The sequence below is a fragment of the Gobius niger genome (assembly GCF_951799975.1).
Source record: "Gobius niger genome assembly, chromosome: 8".
Lineage (NCBI taxonomy): Eukaryota > Metazoa > Chordata > Actinopteri > Gobiiformes > Gobiidae > Gobius > Gobius niger.
Genome location: NC_136859.1, coordinates 10,641,305 through 10,656,568, shown reverse-complemented (window position 1 = coordinate 10,656,568; position 15,264 = coordinate 10,641,305). Strand labels below are relative to the sequence as shown.

At 40.2% G+C, this 15,264-nt stretch overlaps 2 protein-coding genes across 3 annotated transcripts in view; one reads left to right on the top strand and one right to left on the bottom strand.

Moving 5' to 3' along the window:
- pianp (PILR alpha associated neural protein) overlaps window positions 1–15,264 on the bottom strand; it is a 61,430-nt gene that overhangs the window by 4,425 nt on the left and 41,741 nt on the right. The gene's annotated exons all lie outside the window — the stretch shown is intronic.
- On the top strand, window positions 83–13,899 carry cops7a (COP9 constitutive photomorphogenic homolog subunit 7A). Of its 2 annotated transcripts, none has more exons than XR_013793102.1 (8): window positions 83–163; window positions 4,596–4,718; window positions 5,191–5,266; window positions 6,618–6,706; window positions 8,791–8,993; window positions 9,135–9,240; window positions 9,338–9,592; window positions 12,926–13,899. XR_013793102.1 is itself a non-coding variant. In XM_079561089.1 (8 exons), the coding sequence occupies exons 2-8, from the start codon at window positions 4,596–4,598 to the stop codon at window positions 12,963–12,965; spliced, it is 807 nt and encodes a 268-aa protein (XP_079417215.1). In that variant the 5' UTR covers window positions 83–163; the 3' UTR covers window positions 12,966–13,884. The 2 variants fall into 2 exon arrangements, 1 of the variants encoding a protein (XP_079417215.1); XM_079561089.1 differs by having other exon boundaries at window positions 9,338–9,507; window positions 12,926–13,884.

The window sequence follows — 15,264 nt, the reverse complement described above, 5'->3', positions numbered from 1 at the left end:
GAAAAAAATAAAATTATACCGAACTACATTTCAGTTCCTTCCCTCTTCCTGTGAACTGGCCAATCAGAAAGCGCGTTGCTGTGTTGTCGTTCTAGAGCTGACAACCTGACGACGGAAGTGGCAAAACCGGGAGAAGCTAACGGCTAAAACCCGATACAACAAGGTAATTTCTTCGATATATCATCATAATGCACAATGTTAAGCAAGTGTTTATTGATCGCAGCCGGTTCTGGATCTTCTTGCAGAATTCATTTAATAAGTTGGAGTTTGGAAAATCATTAAATGAAGCGAGGCCCTAGCGAGCAATGCTAACCGCTTCTGTGGAATTAACGTAAGCTAGCTCTGATGCTTGTCGCAAAGCTGGGCTAAATGGACTTAAAGAAAATATCGTGAATAAAATATTAACTGTGCTCGAAGACAGAGTTGCAACAGAGCACCTTGCAGTTTATTATGTTTTATTCTTAGGTTAAAATTGCAAGAGAAAGTTGTCGATTTAATTACGTTTTAGCAGGCTACTGACGCTAGCATGAATTCAGCCTGGCGTATCATCCCAGAAAGGTAGCGTTTTACCTTTTTGCTATTTTGCCTTACGTAGTGCCTTACCCAAGGCACTACGGTGAGTGTAATTGTTTTGCTCTTCTAAAATTTAGAGAGCTGTAACAATACTGTGACTATATCAAGAGGAAAAGTTAGATTATATGTGGAAGATATTTCAAGTGCCTAAAATGAATTATTTATTATTCAGGTTGTGCTCATGAAAATGTTTGTATGATCAGGAAGAAATATATCTAAATGTACTACTACATTTGAGATAATTATAAATTAATTGTTTTTAATTGTTTGTTATATTATCATAATTAATTACTTGAGATTAATAGAGTTCGGGATATTCCACAGTTACCATGGAGATCCGCCATCTTTGCAGCTGTTAGCATACATTTCCATTGACTAACATTAGCAAAAACAGTATAAAAACAGGAGAAAAAAGCCATGGAACAACTCCATTAGCTGCTGAGTTACTGCTGGTAAATACATTTATTACACTACTGTGGTGTCCAAGTGTTATAATGTGAACAATATCTCCAGTATTTTAACTTTTAAAATCTCCATTAGTTTATAATTGCTGCTAATCCCATTATGCTTAGCGATATGACGTCATATTCCCAAACTCTATTGGTTTCCTTGTTTCGATGCCACATTCTCATAAATGCGTAGTTTAATATGGAACTAATGGAAAAGGAAGCTATTCTCGGGTCGTTTTGATCGTTTATGAATACATCTTTGCAATTAAAACAAAGTGAAAAATTAACGGTAAATTGATTTATTTCCACAACACTCTCATTAGTAATATTATTTATAGTAAACAGTTAGGCGTGTGATAGACAGACGCTGCACCAAGTCAATGAATGAAGTTTTGAAAAACTTTGCCTGAATCATAAAGTTACATAGGCCCAGGCTCTCTTGCGTCTAAAAAAAAAGACTTGCACGAAGTAAATACCTTCTCACTACTTGGCATTTTCCATAATTGTAATATATTCTATTGTCATGTCTTCAATAAGCTGTAGTTTGTCGCGCTGAAACAAAGTAAGTGATGAATTGGTGTTTGATTGTTGAGGTTAGCGTTCGTTCATCATCTCTAAACTCAGCTGAAGCGTCGGAGGCAGGTGAAGGCCTGATGTATAGCAGCTGCTCACTTCTGCCACATTCAATTACATTTGTTTTTCTTCTTCGAGCCCTGTGCCTTTATCATTTATTGAAGTGTTTTTTCTTTTTGATTCTCTAAGCACATTTTCGATCTGAAGCTGGGGAGAATCTCAATGAGCAGCAGATGCATGGGCCAGGACTCAGAACATTTGATGACATATTAACTGTCTCTTATAGTAACAGAGAGAATAACAAACAAACAAGTATGGTGTTTATTATTGCTTGCTTGATGTGCTGCTGAATAGTTTCACTGCATTTTTACTAATTATATTTTGTAGTTTATTTTTTACGTTGGGGAAAAAAGCGTTTGCGTTGTAAAAGTAGCTTCCAAGAAAGTTTGTAAAGCAGACATTTAATTCTACGCTGTTGACCATTAGACAGGTGTGGGTTAATTGTCTGACTGCACCACATGCTGTCTCATCTGGTCATTAGTGATTATCCTCTTTGGGGAGCTCCTGTGGGAGAACATATGTCTATTGTCCCTGTATTATTGGCCGTCTAAATCCACTAGGAATTTAACAGAATTACTTGCACAAACTTTTGGCTATGATTTTATTTGTAAAACGTCTTCAAGTAACAAAACAAGACTAATCCAGCTACAAAACAGAAGTTGCGTTGTGCCTCTAGTCCAGGATTCTTGTCAATTACATTAAGCCTGTTTGGGGCTAAAATGCACGCTGATACTTTATAGTAAATGTGAGCACAGCTGAAAATGGTTTTCGGGCCCAGAAGCATTGGTGTTATTTGACATTAACGTAGAATAATGTGTACGAAAAACAGCAGATAATTTCTCAGCGTGTAAAAAAGCCTGGACTTTTCTCCTCCAGTATATAAACAAGTCATGGATTGTGCTGCAGGCAGTTTGAGGGCTGAAATGATCAGAATGAGTCCGACAACGGAGGGGTGGTTTGAGCTCAAAGACAATAGACTGAATATGCAAGATTGTTCAAAGACTTGTGTGGACGACTGAGAGCCTGCAGACATGCCAAACACGCATGAGTGAATCAACCAAAACACAATTAGTTTTTTTTTTTTAATGGATGAGGGAAATGACTTCAAAGATTAAAAGGTAAAGTTTGGTAAAAAGTAATATTGCAGCGTAGTATAATGTGGTTTTATTTTAATTTCATTTGAATATATAATGTTTTTGTCCACATACATCTGCTCCAGGCTCGGGCAGATTCATGTGACTGCGTTGGTAATTATTCCAGTGTTGCCCTCAGCTACAGTTTTCCTTCGCTGGTAATGAGCTTTTATGAATATACATGCCCTACTTCGCATTCGTTACACTTGTTGCATGCATCAATATTTCTTCAAGTGGCCCAATAACTGAGACACTCCATGTGTCTTCTGTTATTTTATTCAAGGTCGATTGAAATTAGTTTTTTTCTTAATGGCGTTTAATACCTTTTAAAGGGCTCATATTATGCCCAATTGCCTTCATGAGCTGCTGTTACGATACCTGGACTTGTGCTGTGTTTTATCCATTCATGCTTTAGTAATGCTGCAAATTTAATTCAGTCCGTCTCCTTCTCAAGAGCTGGTAATGCTTACCTGCCACCTGCTGATGTCATAAGGTAGTAATCCTCTGTGACTCTAATCATGTGGTTTCTATAGTTATGTTTTCAACCATTTGTCTAACTGTTGGGAGCAAATCGGTACTTGATGGGATGTAACCATAACCAAACCATTATTTTGTAAGAAGCCTTTTGTGCAGTCATTTATGCATTAATACTTTTCTAAAACTGTGGATCATTTCATGTGGTCACCAGCTTTAATGCGAGGCACATTTTCTATGTAGTCTGAAAATGTGCCCTTTGGGGTTATACTCACCAGCGGTTGTTCTTCTGAGACTCGTGACTAAAAATAGTTGAAAAACACTGTTATAAAAGATGAAGATTTAACACTGAATGGAGCTGCATGTTAGTGTGTTGCTTATGAAACAGTGCATTTGGGAAAAAAGGGCATGATATGTGACTTATTGCACTATCGCAATTTCACAGATCTCGGCAAGAAGGATTTAACCAATTACAATGAAGTGTGAGTGTCCTAATAAATGGAATTAGTGAAAGAAATATGATGATTTGTAAATTCAACCAAAGTTTATTCTGTCAAAGTTGCTCAAATTAAAAGATCTTGTACATTTTTTCACGTCAATATTCATACATAAAGCGTTCAACTAATTTTTACCGGCTAACGAACAACTTTGTAACAAACTGGATACAACTCAAGCAATGTCAAACTATCCACAGATTTAAACATCGGGTTTGGTCACAATATAGAGCGAGTGGGTCTTAAATTTTACATTCATATTTTGTCTACAAGCGATGATGTGTGCTTTTGTTTCCTTACCATTGTTGGTATATGTTTCTTACCATTGTTGGTGTTAAATGTTTCTATGTAATAACAATCTGTTACCTATGGTATCGCCACCATGATCGATCACTCTAGTTTCAGGGACTGATTGATTAATGTTGTTGTAAATATGATTGCTAATCAGTTTGAGTCTATATAGTTTGCTGGACCAAATGGCGGATGTAACGGTGAAAGTCACTGTAATATTGATGAGAAATGTGGGTGGGATTAAATAAGTTTTCTTCTTCCCTCTCCCTTTCAGGCAAAATTGGAGCTTATTTTTGTGTTGAATGTGTTTGCCTGAAATAAGTAAACAAATGAAAGAAAATGAATGAATCAAGAATTGGGTGATGCCTCACCAGGCACACTGTGTATGAATTATAGAATACTGCCATGAGTGGAGTGAATCTTGTTGTAAGGCAGCGGAAAATATAAAGAAAGTACCACACAAAGGTGCTCGAAAAGTGCTTGAGTTGCACCTTTAAGAGTGTGTCAAAGGTGCCTGTCCTGACTCGTGTGTGTGTGTGTGTCCTCAGATGGAGGTGGAGCAGCTCCTGTCACTGTCCGGCTCGGCTCTGGCTCAGGCTGTCAGCTCTATGCTCGAGACCCCAGGACTCTACGTGTTTTCAGACATTTTAGAGCTGCCCAATGTTAAAGAGGTGAGTTCTTCATTACACACAATGGCACACGTAGAACTGCATTGGAAATAGGAAGTCCAAGTCAAGATGACTTATTATTGTTTTTAGTTCACAAAATGTGTGGAATTTACCAAAATAATATGTAAATGTGAATATGTAAATGACTCCCTTTCTTCCAATCAACACCTGAGTTAAATGAATTTTATGGGCGTGAGGCTTCTGTCATATTGAGACCAGCATGCTCTTTTACACTAAAACATTAGACACAGCACTGGTGTTAGAAATCACATTGGGAGAAACTGTGAAAATGCGTTTTCTCAAATGTCAGATCCATTTCCTCTTTGCAAATGTTTCAGGCTTCAGAAAATGCTTTAAACATGACTGAGAAACTATTCTTGAAAGTAATGTTCAAAACACTTAAGACTGAACTTTAATTTTCATAGGATTTAGACTTCCAGACACGATATTAAGCTTGTCAAACTCTTTGTTTCAGCTGGAGAATGGCCCTCACGCTCCGGTGTACCAGCTCCTCAACCTCTTTGCCTATGGAACCTACTGCGACTACAAAGGTACTGCAGGCGGTGTCAGGCAGCACTGTGTAAATAAATAATAGGATCCTGCCTCAAAAGCTCTCCTTAATTATGAACTGCAAGCCTTTAAAAAACACTTCATGAGACTCCAGGTAGTACCCAGGTACCACCGCCAGGAAACTTTTGGATTTCCTATTGTCTCCGTGGGCAGCGGTTTCTCTGAATTTGGGCCGTGGGATTTCATAACCAGAACTGGAATGCTAATTACGTCTAATTTTATTCCGAACATCTTCCCAATCGCCTGGAAAAATAGTGTAGCCTACTTTAATTTCTTATTTTTTTTTCTCCCTAGTTTTCTTTTCGGAGCCATGCCAATAGGGAACATACTTTACTTGCACATCCTGTCGAGGGGCTGTCAGAGCGGCCTGTCGCCACGGAAACACAGCGGCTGCGTACTTACTTTGTGTAATGTGACTGCTTAAACAGCTACACGCTCACCTGTGCTCGTCTTTGGGTAACTTTGTGTCTGGAGGAGTGTGTTTGAATAGAGGCGCCTTCTCTGCGAACTAAAGCAAGAGGAAGGTGATGCGGAAATGAGTGTTTGGAAGATATTTAAAGATTAGAAGGTAATAAGATGGAAATTGTTGTTTTTGCAGTGTCTGGACTATAATTGCAGTTTATAAGATAGGACTTTATCAATCTCACAATGTAGAAAAATCACTTGTTACATCAGCTCTGAAGAACTCTTAAGGCGGTGTAAATAGTGGGAAAATGTCCGATCTGCTCTGTGTAATATCTTAAGGTGCTCTTGGTGTAAAACCTTTAAAGGGGTTTGATGCAAGTTAGCCATTTTATACTCACTACTGCCACCTCAGGTCATACGTGTAACTGCACCTTCTATATTAAGCTCGTGCATGATGGCACTTCGGACCGAATTGACACCTTTTTGAGTGACAGTGCAGGATTTTAGAGGCGGTTGTGGTGAATGAACAGGTCTGGGCTCATTCTACACATTAGGACATTGTTGGAACATGTGGGGGGAGGAAAATGCATAATTTTAACATTTTTAAACTCTGTGTAGTCCCTTTTAAACTAAGCATCAGCTAATTCTAATGCTTTAGACTTCGATTCAAAACTTTTCTCCCATGACAATAAGTATTTGAAGGAATTTGCAACAGAGGCCAAATTTGCATGAACACAATGTAAACAAAATACAACACTCTTTGAAAGCATTCCCTCTATAGGCTTTGATTCAAATTCTTACTTACCCGTAACTCTTGTTTAGAAATGCATTTTGAATATTTAGATACAGAAACCGCCTGGCTCCCTGACCTGAATCCCCGGTTTGTTTTCCACCAACTTTGATCTTTTGCCTTCTGTTCCTCCACAGAGCGAGCGGCCTCACTGCCAGAGCTGACCCCGGCACAAAGGAATAAACTGCGGCACCTGTCCATCATCAGCTTGGCGTCCAACCTCAAGGTGCGCTGTGCTCCCGTCTCTCCTCTCTCCTCTGTTTGCCTAAGTAAGACGTGCCCCGGAGCAGCAGCGAGGTTGACCTGAGCCTGTGATCTCGCATTACCTTCACTTCCAGCACCAATTAGCAGCTCTTTAGTCTCCACAGACACAAACACAGTCTCTCCATGGCCAAGCGTTAAAGACATTTGTGTCATTTGAACCAACCTCAGGGATTGGTCTCCTGCTGGTGCCCAGAGTCTGGACTAAACACGGTGACCTTTTTCAGTGTTTTTTATTTAGCTGTGCTTACTTAAATCGAAAATATTTTACTGGCACTCTTCACTTTTGATGATTGTTTTGGTTTAATTTACTTATTGGCCTTGTAATTAGGTATGTTAAAATGAACCAGTTTCACGATCACTGTAGTTAGGATGGTCGCAGTAGATTAAATGTAAGAATTTTAGAACTTCTGACCCAGTTTTAGAAGCCACCTGCGGCGCTTGTGAATAGCTGTGAGTGTGCCCACACAGAGCACGCTTTCCCGCTAAAGCTGGAGACCTTAGAGGTACATCCACCCAAACACGCCTCAAGTCACATGAAGCCAGGGTGCAGAGTGTGTTGTCAGAGATGTGTCTAACAAATAATCTAGTCTAAAGATGAAAGATACTGTAACACAGACCTAATGTTCAGCAGGTTTTCGGCTAAATCATTCTATCAATATGCAACACACCTTGTTCTTTTGTTGAAGTTCTCTCTTTTCTTCTACATTGTCAATAACAGTGTATAATTGCTAAATCACAATGACTTGGTGAACACGGATCTTTCAGGTATTGGTATTGTAAATCAGGTGTTTTTTTGTCCGTCTTAAAAAGAAGACTTATTTAAAATACAGAAATATGTAAATCATTATAGTATACCGAGGTGTTTCTTCATTCTTCATCATAAAGTTTTCAGTTCTCTTTCTCATTGACACTTTCTCTGCGTAGTGCTCCCCTCCCGACTCTCCGTGCCCTTTACTCTCCCTGTTCCAGATAAATAATTGATTCATTATTCTCACCGGCTCCATCTGCGTTTTTTTTTAAACATTAATCCAAGTTTCGGCCGCCATTAGTTCTTTTTCTCCCGCCTTTTTGATATGTCGACTGCTTTAAACATTACCTGCACGCGAGCTCCAAGCCTCTAATGGGCCAGTCAGGAATCATTCTGTCCCTTTCTATTCCCAGTGACATTTAGGCAAGTGATGTTTCTATGCTTTTTCTCTGGACCGTTAAAGTCGTCTGTCTGTGCGATCAAAAACCCGAGATATCCCAAGCCCAGCTCATTCTGTTTGGGCTGCATCTTTACTTACTTGACCAATATTATAAATGTGTTCCAGTCTTTGTTTTTACACGTATGTTGCCTTTTGACAAGTATGAGCATTTAATTGGACAACAACGCAACCACAACAACCAAGTAATTTCCCTCGTGGATCAATAATGCCGGGCTTAGGTCTAATCAATGAGGACTAACGCTATGACTACAAACGTAAATACAATGTTCACCAGCAATTTAAAACAAAAGAAAACGAAATGAATGAAGCAACTGGGGAAAAGATCCAAGCTCATAATGAAACAGTTTGAATTTAATTTGTTTCTTTTCAATTTTAAGAGTCCCACACCGTACGATCATCTACAAACTCTGTGTCCAAGAGCGTCTGTGCATGTGGGAGAAGCTCCAAGAAGCAAAGTACTATCATTAAATGCATTATAATAAAAACGACTACATTTGTTATAGAATAAACTGACTCAACTGACTCAACTGAAATAGCATAACAACTCAACTGAAATAGCATAACATATCAGCAGTATTGTGGTCCAGTCATCATTTTTCTAGTGCAAGTCACCTCAAGTGCTCATTGTTTGAATCCAGTCTAAAATGGTGGAGTCCTGTCCATCAAAAAAACAATGCCTCCTCTTGCTGGGTTCACTCAACGGACCCTTCTGTGGTTCTAAACAGCTTTACCTCTGAGCATAAGGATTAAGAGCTGTATCTCGTCCCGTCCTCCTGCCTGAATCTCAAGACGAGTTGCTGTTTGTTTTAAAGTGTGTTTCATTTTTAACCTGTTGCAGTGCCTGCCGTACTCCCTGCTCCTGCAGCAGCTGGAGCTGAAGAACGTGCGTGAGCTGGAGGACCTGCTGATCGAGGCGGTGTACTGTGACATCATTCAGGGCAAGCTGGACCAGAGGAACCAGCAGGTGGAGGTGGACTGCAGCGTGGGCCGGGACTTGGGCCCCAACGAACTGCCCAACATCGTCAACACGCTACAGGAGTGGTCAGTAACAATGCTCCTCCCAAACATCGTCCAGCATGAATTGTATTTGTTCTGAAATGTGATTGCAGCTGCTGTCATGTTTTCTTTTTTGAACTCTTTCTTCCAGCCCTACCACTCACTGTGTGTTATCCTGTGTTCTAGGTGTTCGGGGTGCGAGGCTGTGCTGTGTGGGATCGAGGAGCAGGTCACGCGGGCGAATCAATACAGAGAGAGTCAGCTGAAAGTCAAAGTTCAAGTGGAAACGGAGGTGTGTAATTCAGGCGTCTCCCTGCAGTGACACCTGGAACTCTCCACATAGACTTTGGACACGGCTCTCACTCCCCTCACGTGCTCTGTTCCCTCAGGTTTCAAACTTACAGAAGACGCTAAAGGCCAGCGCCGCGTCTCCATCCTCTGGCCCCGCCCCCGCAGGAGCCGCGTCCAATCAGGATGCAGATCAGCCTGCCGAGCCGCGAGACCCCGCCTCCTCCCAGGAACCACGGCAACCGGGCAAAAAGAGTTCAAAAGTGAAAGGGTGAGGATCTGCTTCGAGTACACTGCAAAAGTTAAAATGACTGGAGTTCAGGATACTAAGATTGAAGCAAAAAACTGCAAATGAGGTAAGAAAAATAACTACATTTTAAGTGTAAACTGTCAGAAACCTTGCAACAAGTCACAATTTATTCATGCCTACTAAATTTATTTGAACTAGTGTAACAACACAATGTGATATCTGAATTTCAGTCATTTTACCTAATGTTACGTTGCCATGTATAGAATGTCTTTGTTCGTGGTGAGCAGTGGGTTAAACTTTCTTTCTTACACAAATTGAAACACTTCAACTTTGCATAGAAATGACTTTCACCCCCAAGTATTGCACGGTGCGACACATAAAATATGTTTGGCAGCGAATGATTTCTCAGAATTTATTCCAAATTGTCGGCATCCACTAAAATGAAGTTGTTTTTTCCAAGGGCTGTTTGTTTCCTCAAGTCACACAGACAGAGGAAGAGGCTGAATACGGAACACTTTAAACATTAGCTTTTGTTTTTGTTACGCCGCTTCCTAACAGTCTCTTTGAAAGGCCTTGTATTATGCTTTTTACAGACAACATTGATGTTTCATGTGTTATATCTTGTAGTCTATTTGTAGCAAAACTTGTCAAAGTAATTCAGGTCTAAATTCTGAGCTTACAAAAAAGTCTGGCACAGGGGGAGTGAGGTGTCTAAAGGAAGTTTTACTGGTTAGAAACAGAACCTGGGTTACCTAAGCACATTGAAGACAGATTTGCCCTTCTGAAAACCTTCAGATTTCGTGGGAGCTGTCTCCGTCAATACGAAACGGCCTTACGTTGGTATCAGACGCACATATCTTTACTCCTCAACGCACATCGTGTCCTCTGACGTGACAAAGGCGTGCAGCTGCAGCTTCACTGTTCCAAATTGGTTTTGTTGACTCCTCATCATTTATGTGTAAAAGCAGATCGAGAGGATGTGATCGCTGCATTTTCCTGGAGCCGTGTAAACAGACTCCGAGCACTAGCTACCGGAGGCCTGAGAATGTTGCATATCGACATGATGCGAACTTCCTAAAGCAACGGCTGTTTCTCGTCCTACTTTTATTCCTTTTTTATGAAACACACTCGGCATGACGTTTCTTTAAATGTCATTTTATTTTTAATTTACGTTAATATGTTCAGAGGAAGCCGTTGCAAAAACATTCCTTGCTTTTTGACTTTAGTGAAACCCGTTTTGGCAGTAGTTGTTTTGAATATGGTTTGCCTAACCTGGGGACATGGTTATGAAACAGTTAACGTCTTACATACGCTATGGACTGGAACACAGAAGCACCACCTCATGACATCAGCAGGTGGGGGGCAAGTGTTCTGCGTTCCTGAAAAGGAGACCGACTGGACATGCAAAGTTACTCAAACATGCATGAATGAACCCAAACATATCCATTCAGTTTATATCACTTTAATCCAGTTCGTAACCTTGAAGGTATTTCATAGTTTCGAATCAAAAGCTCGCGCCTCGCACTCAACATTTCTATCCATTAGTCCAGTGTTGTGTGGAGAGCATGGTTAATTTACCAGTGTGTTTCCACTTCTTTCAGTAAACATTAAAAGCCAGCTGCCAGTGTAAGTGCCTGGTCTGAGGGTATTGTGTGAGCGTGTGCGTGTGTTTGCATGGAGTTGATCTATTATGAGGCGGACTGCTCTAACCCCGCTATCAGGAAGCCCAACATTCTCCATCCGCCACAATTACCCAGGGCTAATTCCACATATGTCCTTCTTCGCCTCCGAAATGTCACTGGGTACCCACAGCCCCGCATGCTCTCCTCGCGAAAGATCCGCTTCGCCTCGCAGTGATGATCGGAGGAGATGCTTAAGACGTTGCCGGCTGTTTTGGAGCTGCTTCACTGAAGCAAAGCAGTGGTTGCGTGTTCTGCCTGTCGCGTTTGGAGCCCTGCAATTTCCACCACTCACCGACGCACTTTGTTCAGATAATCAAGCCACACTTAAATGTTTTAGGAGCAAATTAACGATTGCTCAACACAGCTCTTTAAATGAATTGAGTTTTGATTAATTTTCCCACTAGGCTGCCAAACAATGCTACAAAGCTGCTCTGCAAAAAAATGAGTTGAGCTGACTTGTGCTTAGAATTTTAATGTCTTTGGTTGTGAAGAATATTTACTAATATGACCTAGATTATTTAGTTGGAAATATAAATCATGCCAGCGATACCAATCGGCCAATTCTAGACAACGATAATCCATATTTGCTGAGGTTTATCAAATTACATTTACATGAGGATCAAACATCTTTAAACCGAGCTCATGTCCTGCTCCCAGGAAAGTTACTCGTCAGGTTTGAGGAGAGATGAGCCAGTACTCGGATACATTGTCTTTTTTTTTTAAATATATATATAGTGTATAAATACTGCCCTTCGTATATTATATGAAGGGCAGTATTCTCATTTCTTACTCAAACACACAGACAGTTATCTGCTTTTACAAACCACTTTTACTATTGTTCAGCTATGACATGGCAGGAGAGTGAAGTGTCAAAGGGGGATTTAACCAATTACAGTGAAGTGTGAACCATCAGAATTTGCCACCAAACAGTGCAGTTATCACTTACAGGCGACATAAAACCAAGATCCTCTCCTCCATCCACTCCAGATTAAATAAGTCCATAAATCCAAATGAGTTCATTTTCAGTAAGATGTTCTGAATGGGAAGTAATTCATCCACATACGCGACTCCTTTTTGCGATGTAATTTACAATACATTTATGATGATTAAAATACGAATCTTTGATGTTTGCCTTTCATGTTTTAATCAGCAGAGATGCGACCACTGGGATCTGTCTAAACGCTGATATTACACATTTTACACAAAGCCTTTCACCCATGTTGCATCATAATGCACTTTGTTCAATCAACTGCGGAGAAGTGTGTGGACTGCAATTAATGATGATTTTTGCCAATGTTCCGGTTGTTTCACAGGAGGGCTACGAAAAGTCAAACGGCTATTAATCTTGTGGGACGCACATTGTCCGCCATCATGCTGTTGACTGTTGTGCACTAATACTGAATGACTTTGGAGGGGAAAAAATCTCATTGCAAATTCACTCACTTTCTGACTTTCTGATTTTGCGATTGATGCTTTGAAATCAGGATTCAGTTCACGGTGCACTCAATGAACTGGTAAACTAATACAAGAAGTACCTGCATTTCAAAGTGTTTTTAAAAAGAGCTCTTTAAGGTTTGCAGCTTTTAGACCCCATAGAAGCGGCAGAAAAATGTCTTACTTGCGGGAACAACAATTGCCGCTCGTTTGCTCATTGTAACTATTAAAGTTATGATATAATTGTGATGAATCGACTAATACAAATACAAACATTGTATTGTACTTGCTCTAAATGTGTTCTTTTGTTTGTCGTGCCGTAGATTACGAGGGAGCGGGAAAATTTGGTCAAAGTCAAACTGAAGATCCAACATTGAAGAACAGTGGCACTTACGAACTTTTTGGACTCATAGCAACCATCGTATCTGAGTGCACAATCAAGCGAGCCACTGCACCAATGGAAGCGTCATGGGACTTTTTCTTTCTTTCTTTTGCCCCAAGTCACCTAGACCGAAATAAAGTGCGATGGAAATCTCTCCTCCTGCAAATGTGGACATCTTTGGTGAACTTATTTTATTGATATTTTGTGCCAGTGCTACAACAAAAGGAATATTTACATGAGTTGGTAGTGGTTGAAATGAAGAATCTGGGGTTGATTTAGTTGCTTTATTTTCTTTTTTTACCCATTTCTGCCTGATCAGAACTAATAAAAACATAATTCATATTTTGTGTTAGTCATTTTAACAAAAATATTCCTTTTATTGCAGCGTGAAACTTGTATTCATGGGTTTCAGTCAAGGTTTTCCTGTTGTGGGCGTCATTGTGTGGACTTTTCATTATTGAAAAGACATTAAATTTTGATTACTTCTAAGGCGGCGGCCCCGATTTGACCTCCCTTGAGAAACCCATAGATACGAGCTGTTTTAAACCAGATGTAAATCAACCTGTGATGTATTTTTTTTTGCTCCCAATACTTTTCTTTTGGTTTTGAAGTTTCCTTTGTTGCTTTGTATCACCCCTGTTGACACATGTTTGTGACCATTACATAAACCGGTTTCCCGACAGTCTCATTAATGTCACTGTCATCTGTTCTTTTATCAAATGCACTTCAGAAGTCTCTCCGGAGGGCGCACTGCTAAATGTTAACTCACAGAAGGGGGCTATCCGTTAGCAGGTCACGCCATTAATTAGGGCTATTCCCCGAAGAGGCTAATGTATCACACACTGTACAAAGGGGAAAAAAAGTGGATCCATTGAAATGACTTGATTTGGAATGTCTTTTCGGTAATAGAGATCAGGATTATACATTACAAAACCAATGTTAAGGGAGTTGCATGAACCAAAACGGCAGTGGAACGACAATATTAACTGCTCGACAGGGTGGGGCCATCGTGCATGTTCTCCCTGTGTTTGTGTAGGTTTCCTCTCGGTGCTCTGGTCATCACTTCCAGTTAAAGGAGGTAAAATAGGGTCCATGATCGTGACCGAGATTCTGAATGAAAATATATTGTCAGCCCAAAACACTTTCGTTTCATTCTTTACAAACAATGGCACATCTAAAGGTACTAAGGCAGGGGTAGGCAAGTTTGCGTCGTGGAGGACCGATATCGTCAAAACACCAAGGGAAAACCTCACCATTGTAGCCTTACTTTAATGACAAGCCGTGACCCAAATAAAACTAATTTGTCATATATCGCATAAAATATTGTATTTTCCACACACGTTTTTGTTGAACAAGCAGTAGGTTTGCCTTTGAGACTGAAATTGTGATCAAAACAACCCAATAATATTAACAGACTCTGTTAGTGTTTGCATGCACTTTCAGATGGAAAATATTGAATAAAAGGTCCTTTATAGAGTCGCGACCAACCTTTGAGTCCCAACCCACCAGTTGAGAATCCCGGTTTTATATTATTTATGACCAAGTGGTATGTTCTGACATTATTTCTCGCATTTTTAGAGTCGTTTAAAATGGCTAGATGCAAGTTGGCCATTTTATACTCACTACCGCCACCTCAGGTCATACGTGTAACTGCACCTTGTATATTAAGCTTGTGCATGACGGCACTTCGGACCTGAAGTAACAGCGTTTTGAATGACAGTGCAGGATTTTAGAGGCAGTTGTGAACATGTAGGGGGAGGAACAGGTATTTGACCTCTTATTTGCATAATAATATTTCTCAAAATCAAGTTGGGAGCCGGAGGTTCTGTGCTTGAGGGCCGGATTTGGCCCCCTGGACTAAGGTGTTCTTTTGCTCTATTTGAATAACGCTGTGACACCCATATAAATGTATCTCTGCTGATCATTCGCTTTATCTTCAATTTGTCTGGTAAAGCTTCCTCCATTGTAGAACTCACCGTTAAAGTAGAGCCAAAGATATATTGATATGATATACGACTTTTCAATATGGCTGTCAATTTTGCTAGCAGGCTGACTTTGTGTATCACTGATAGAAACAGTGCACATCTGTCATTCTATTTTGCATGATTTGTTATTTGATATGCCACAACTTTAACCCTCCTGAAGATTAAATGATCAGGAAACGGTTAAAAAGTACATACACCCCATTATCTTTGTAACCATTGTATTTCCATTCTAACACCCTGTTATTACTGTGCCGCAAAAGAAAACGCAACCAATTTTACTTCCCCGGGATCCGCA

Bases quoted from the DNA above. Each gene is read 5' to 3' on its own strand.
- cops7a (XM_079561089.1), top strand. From the start codon at position 4,596: ATGGAGGTGGAGCAGCTCCTGTCACTGTCCGGCTCGGCTCTGGCTCAG. The intron at 5,267-6,617 runs GTACTGCAGGCG...GTTCCTCCACAG, and splicing joins AACCTACTGCGACTACAAAG to AGCGAGCGGCCTCACTGCCA. The intron at 8,994-9,134 runs GTCAGTAACAAT...CCTGTGTTCTAG, and splicing joins GTCAACACGCTACAGGAGTG to GTGTTCGGGGTGCGAGGCTG.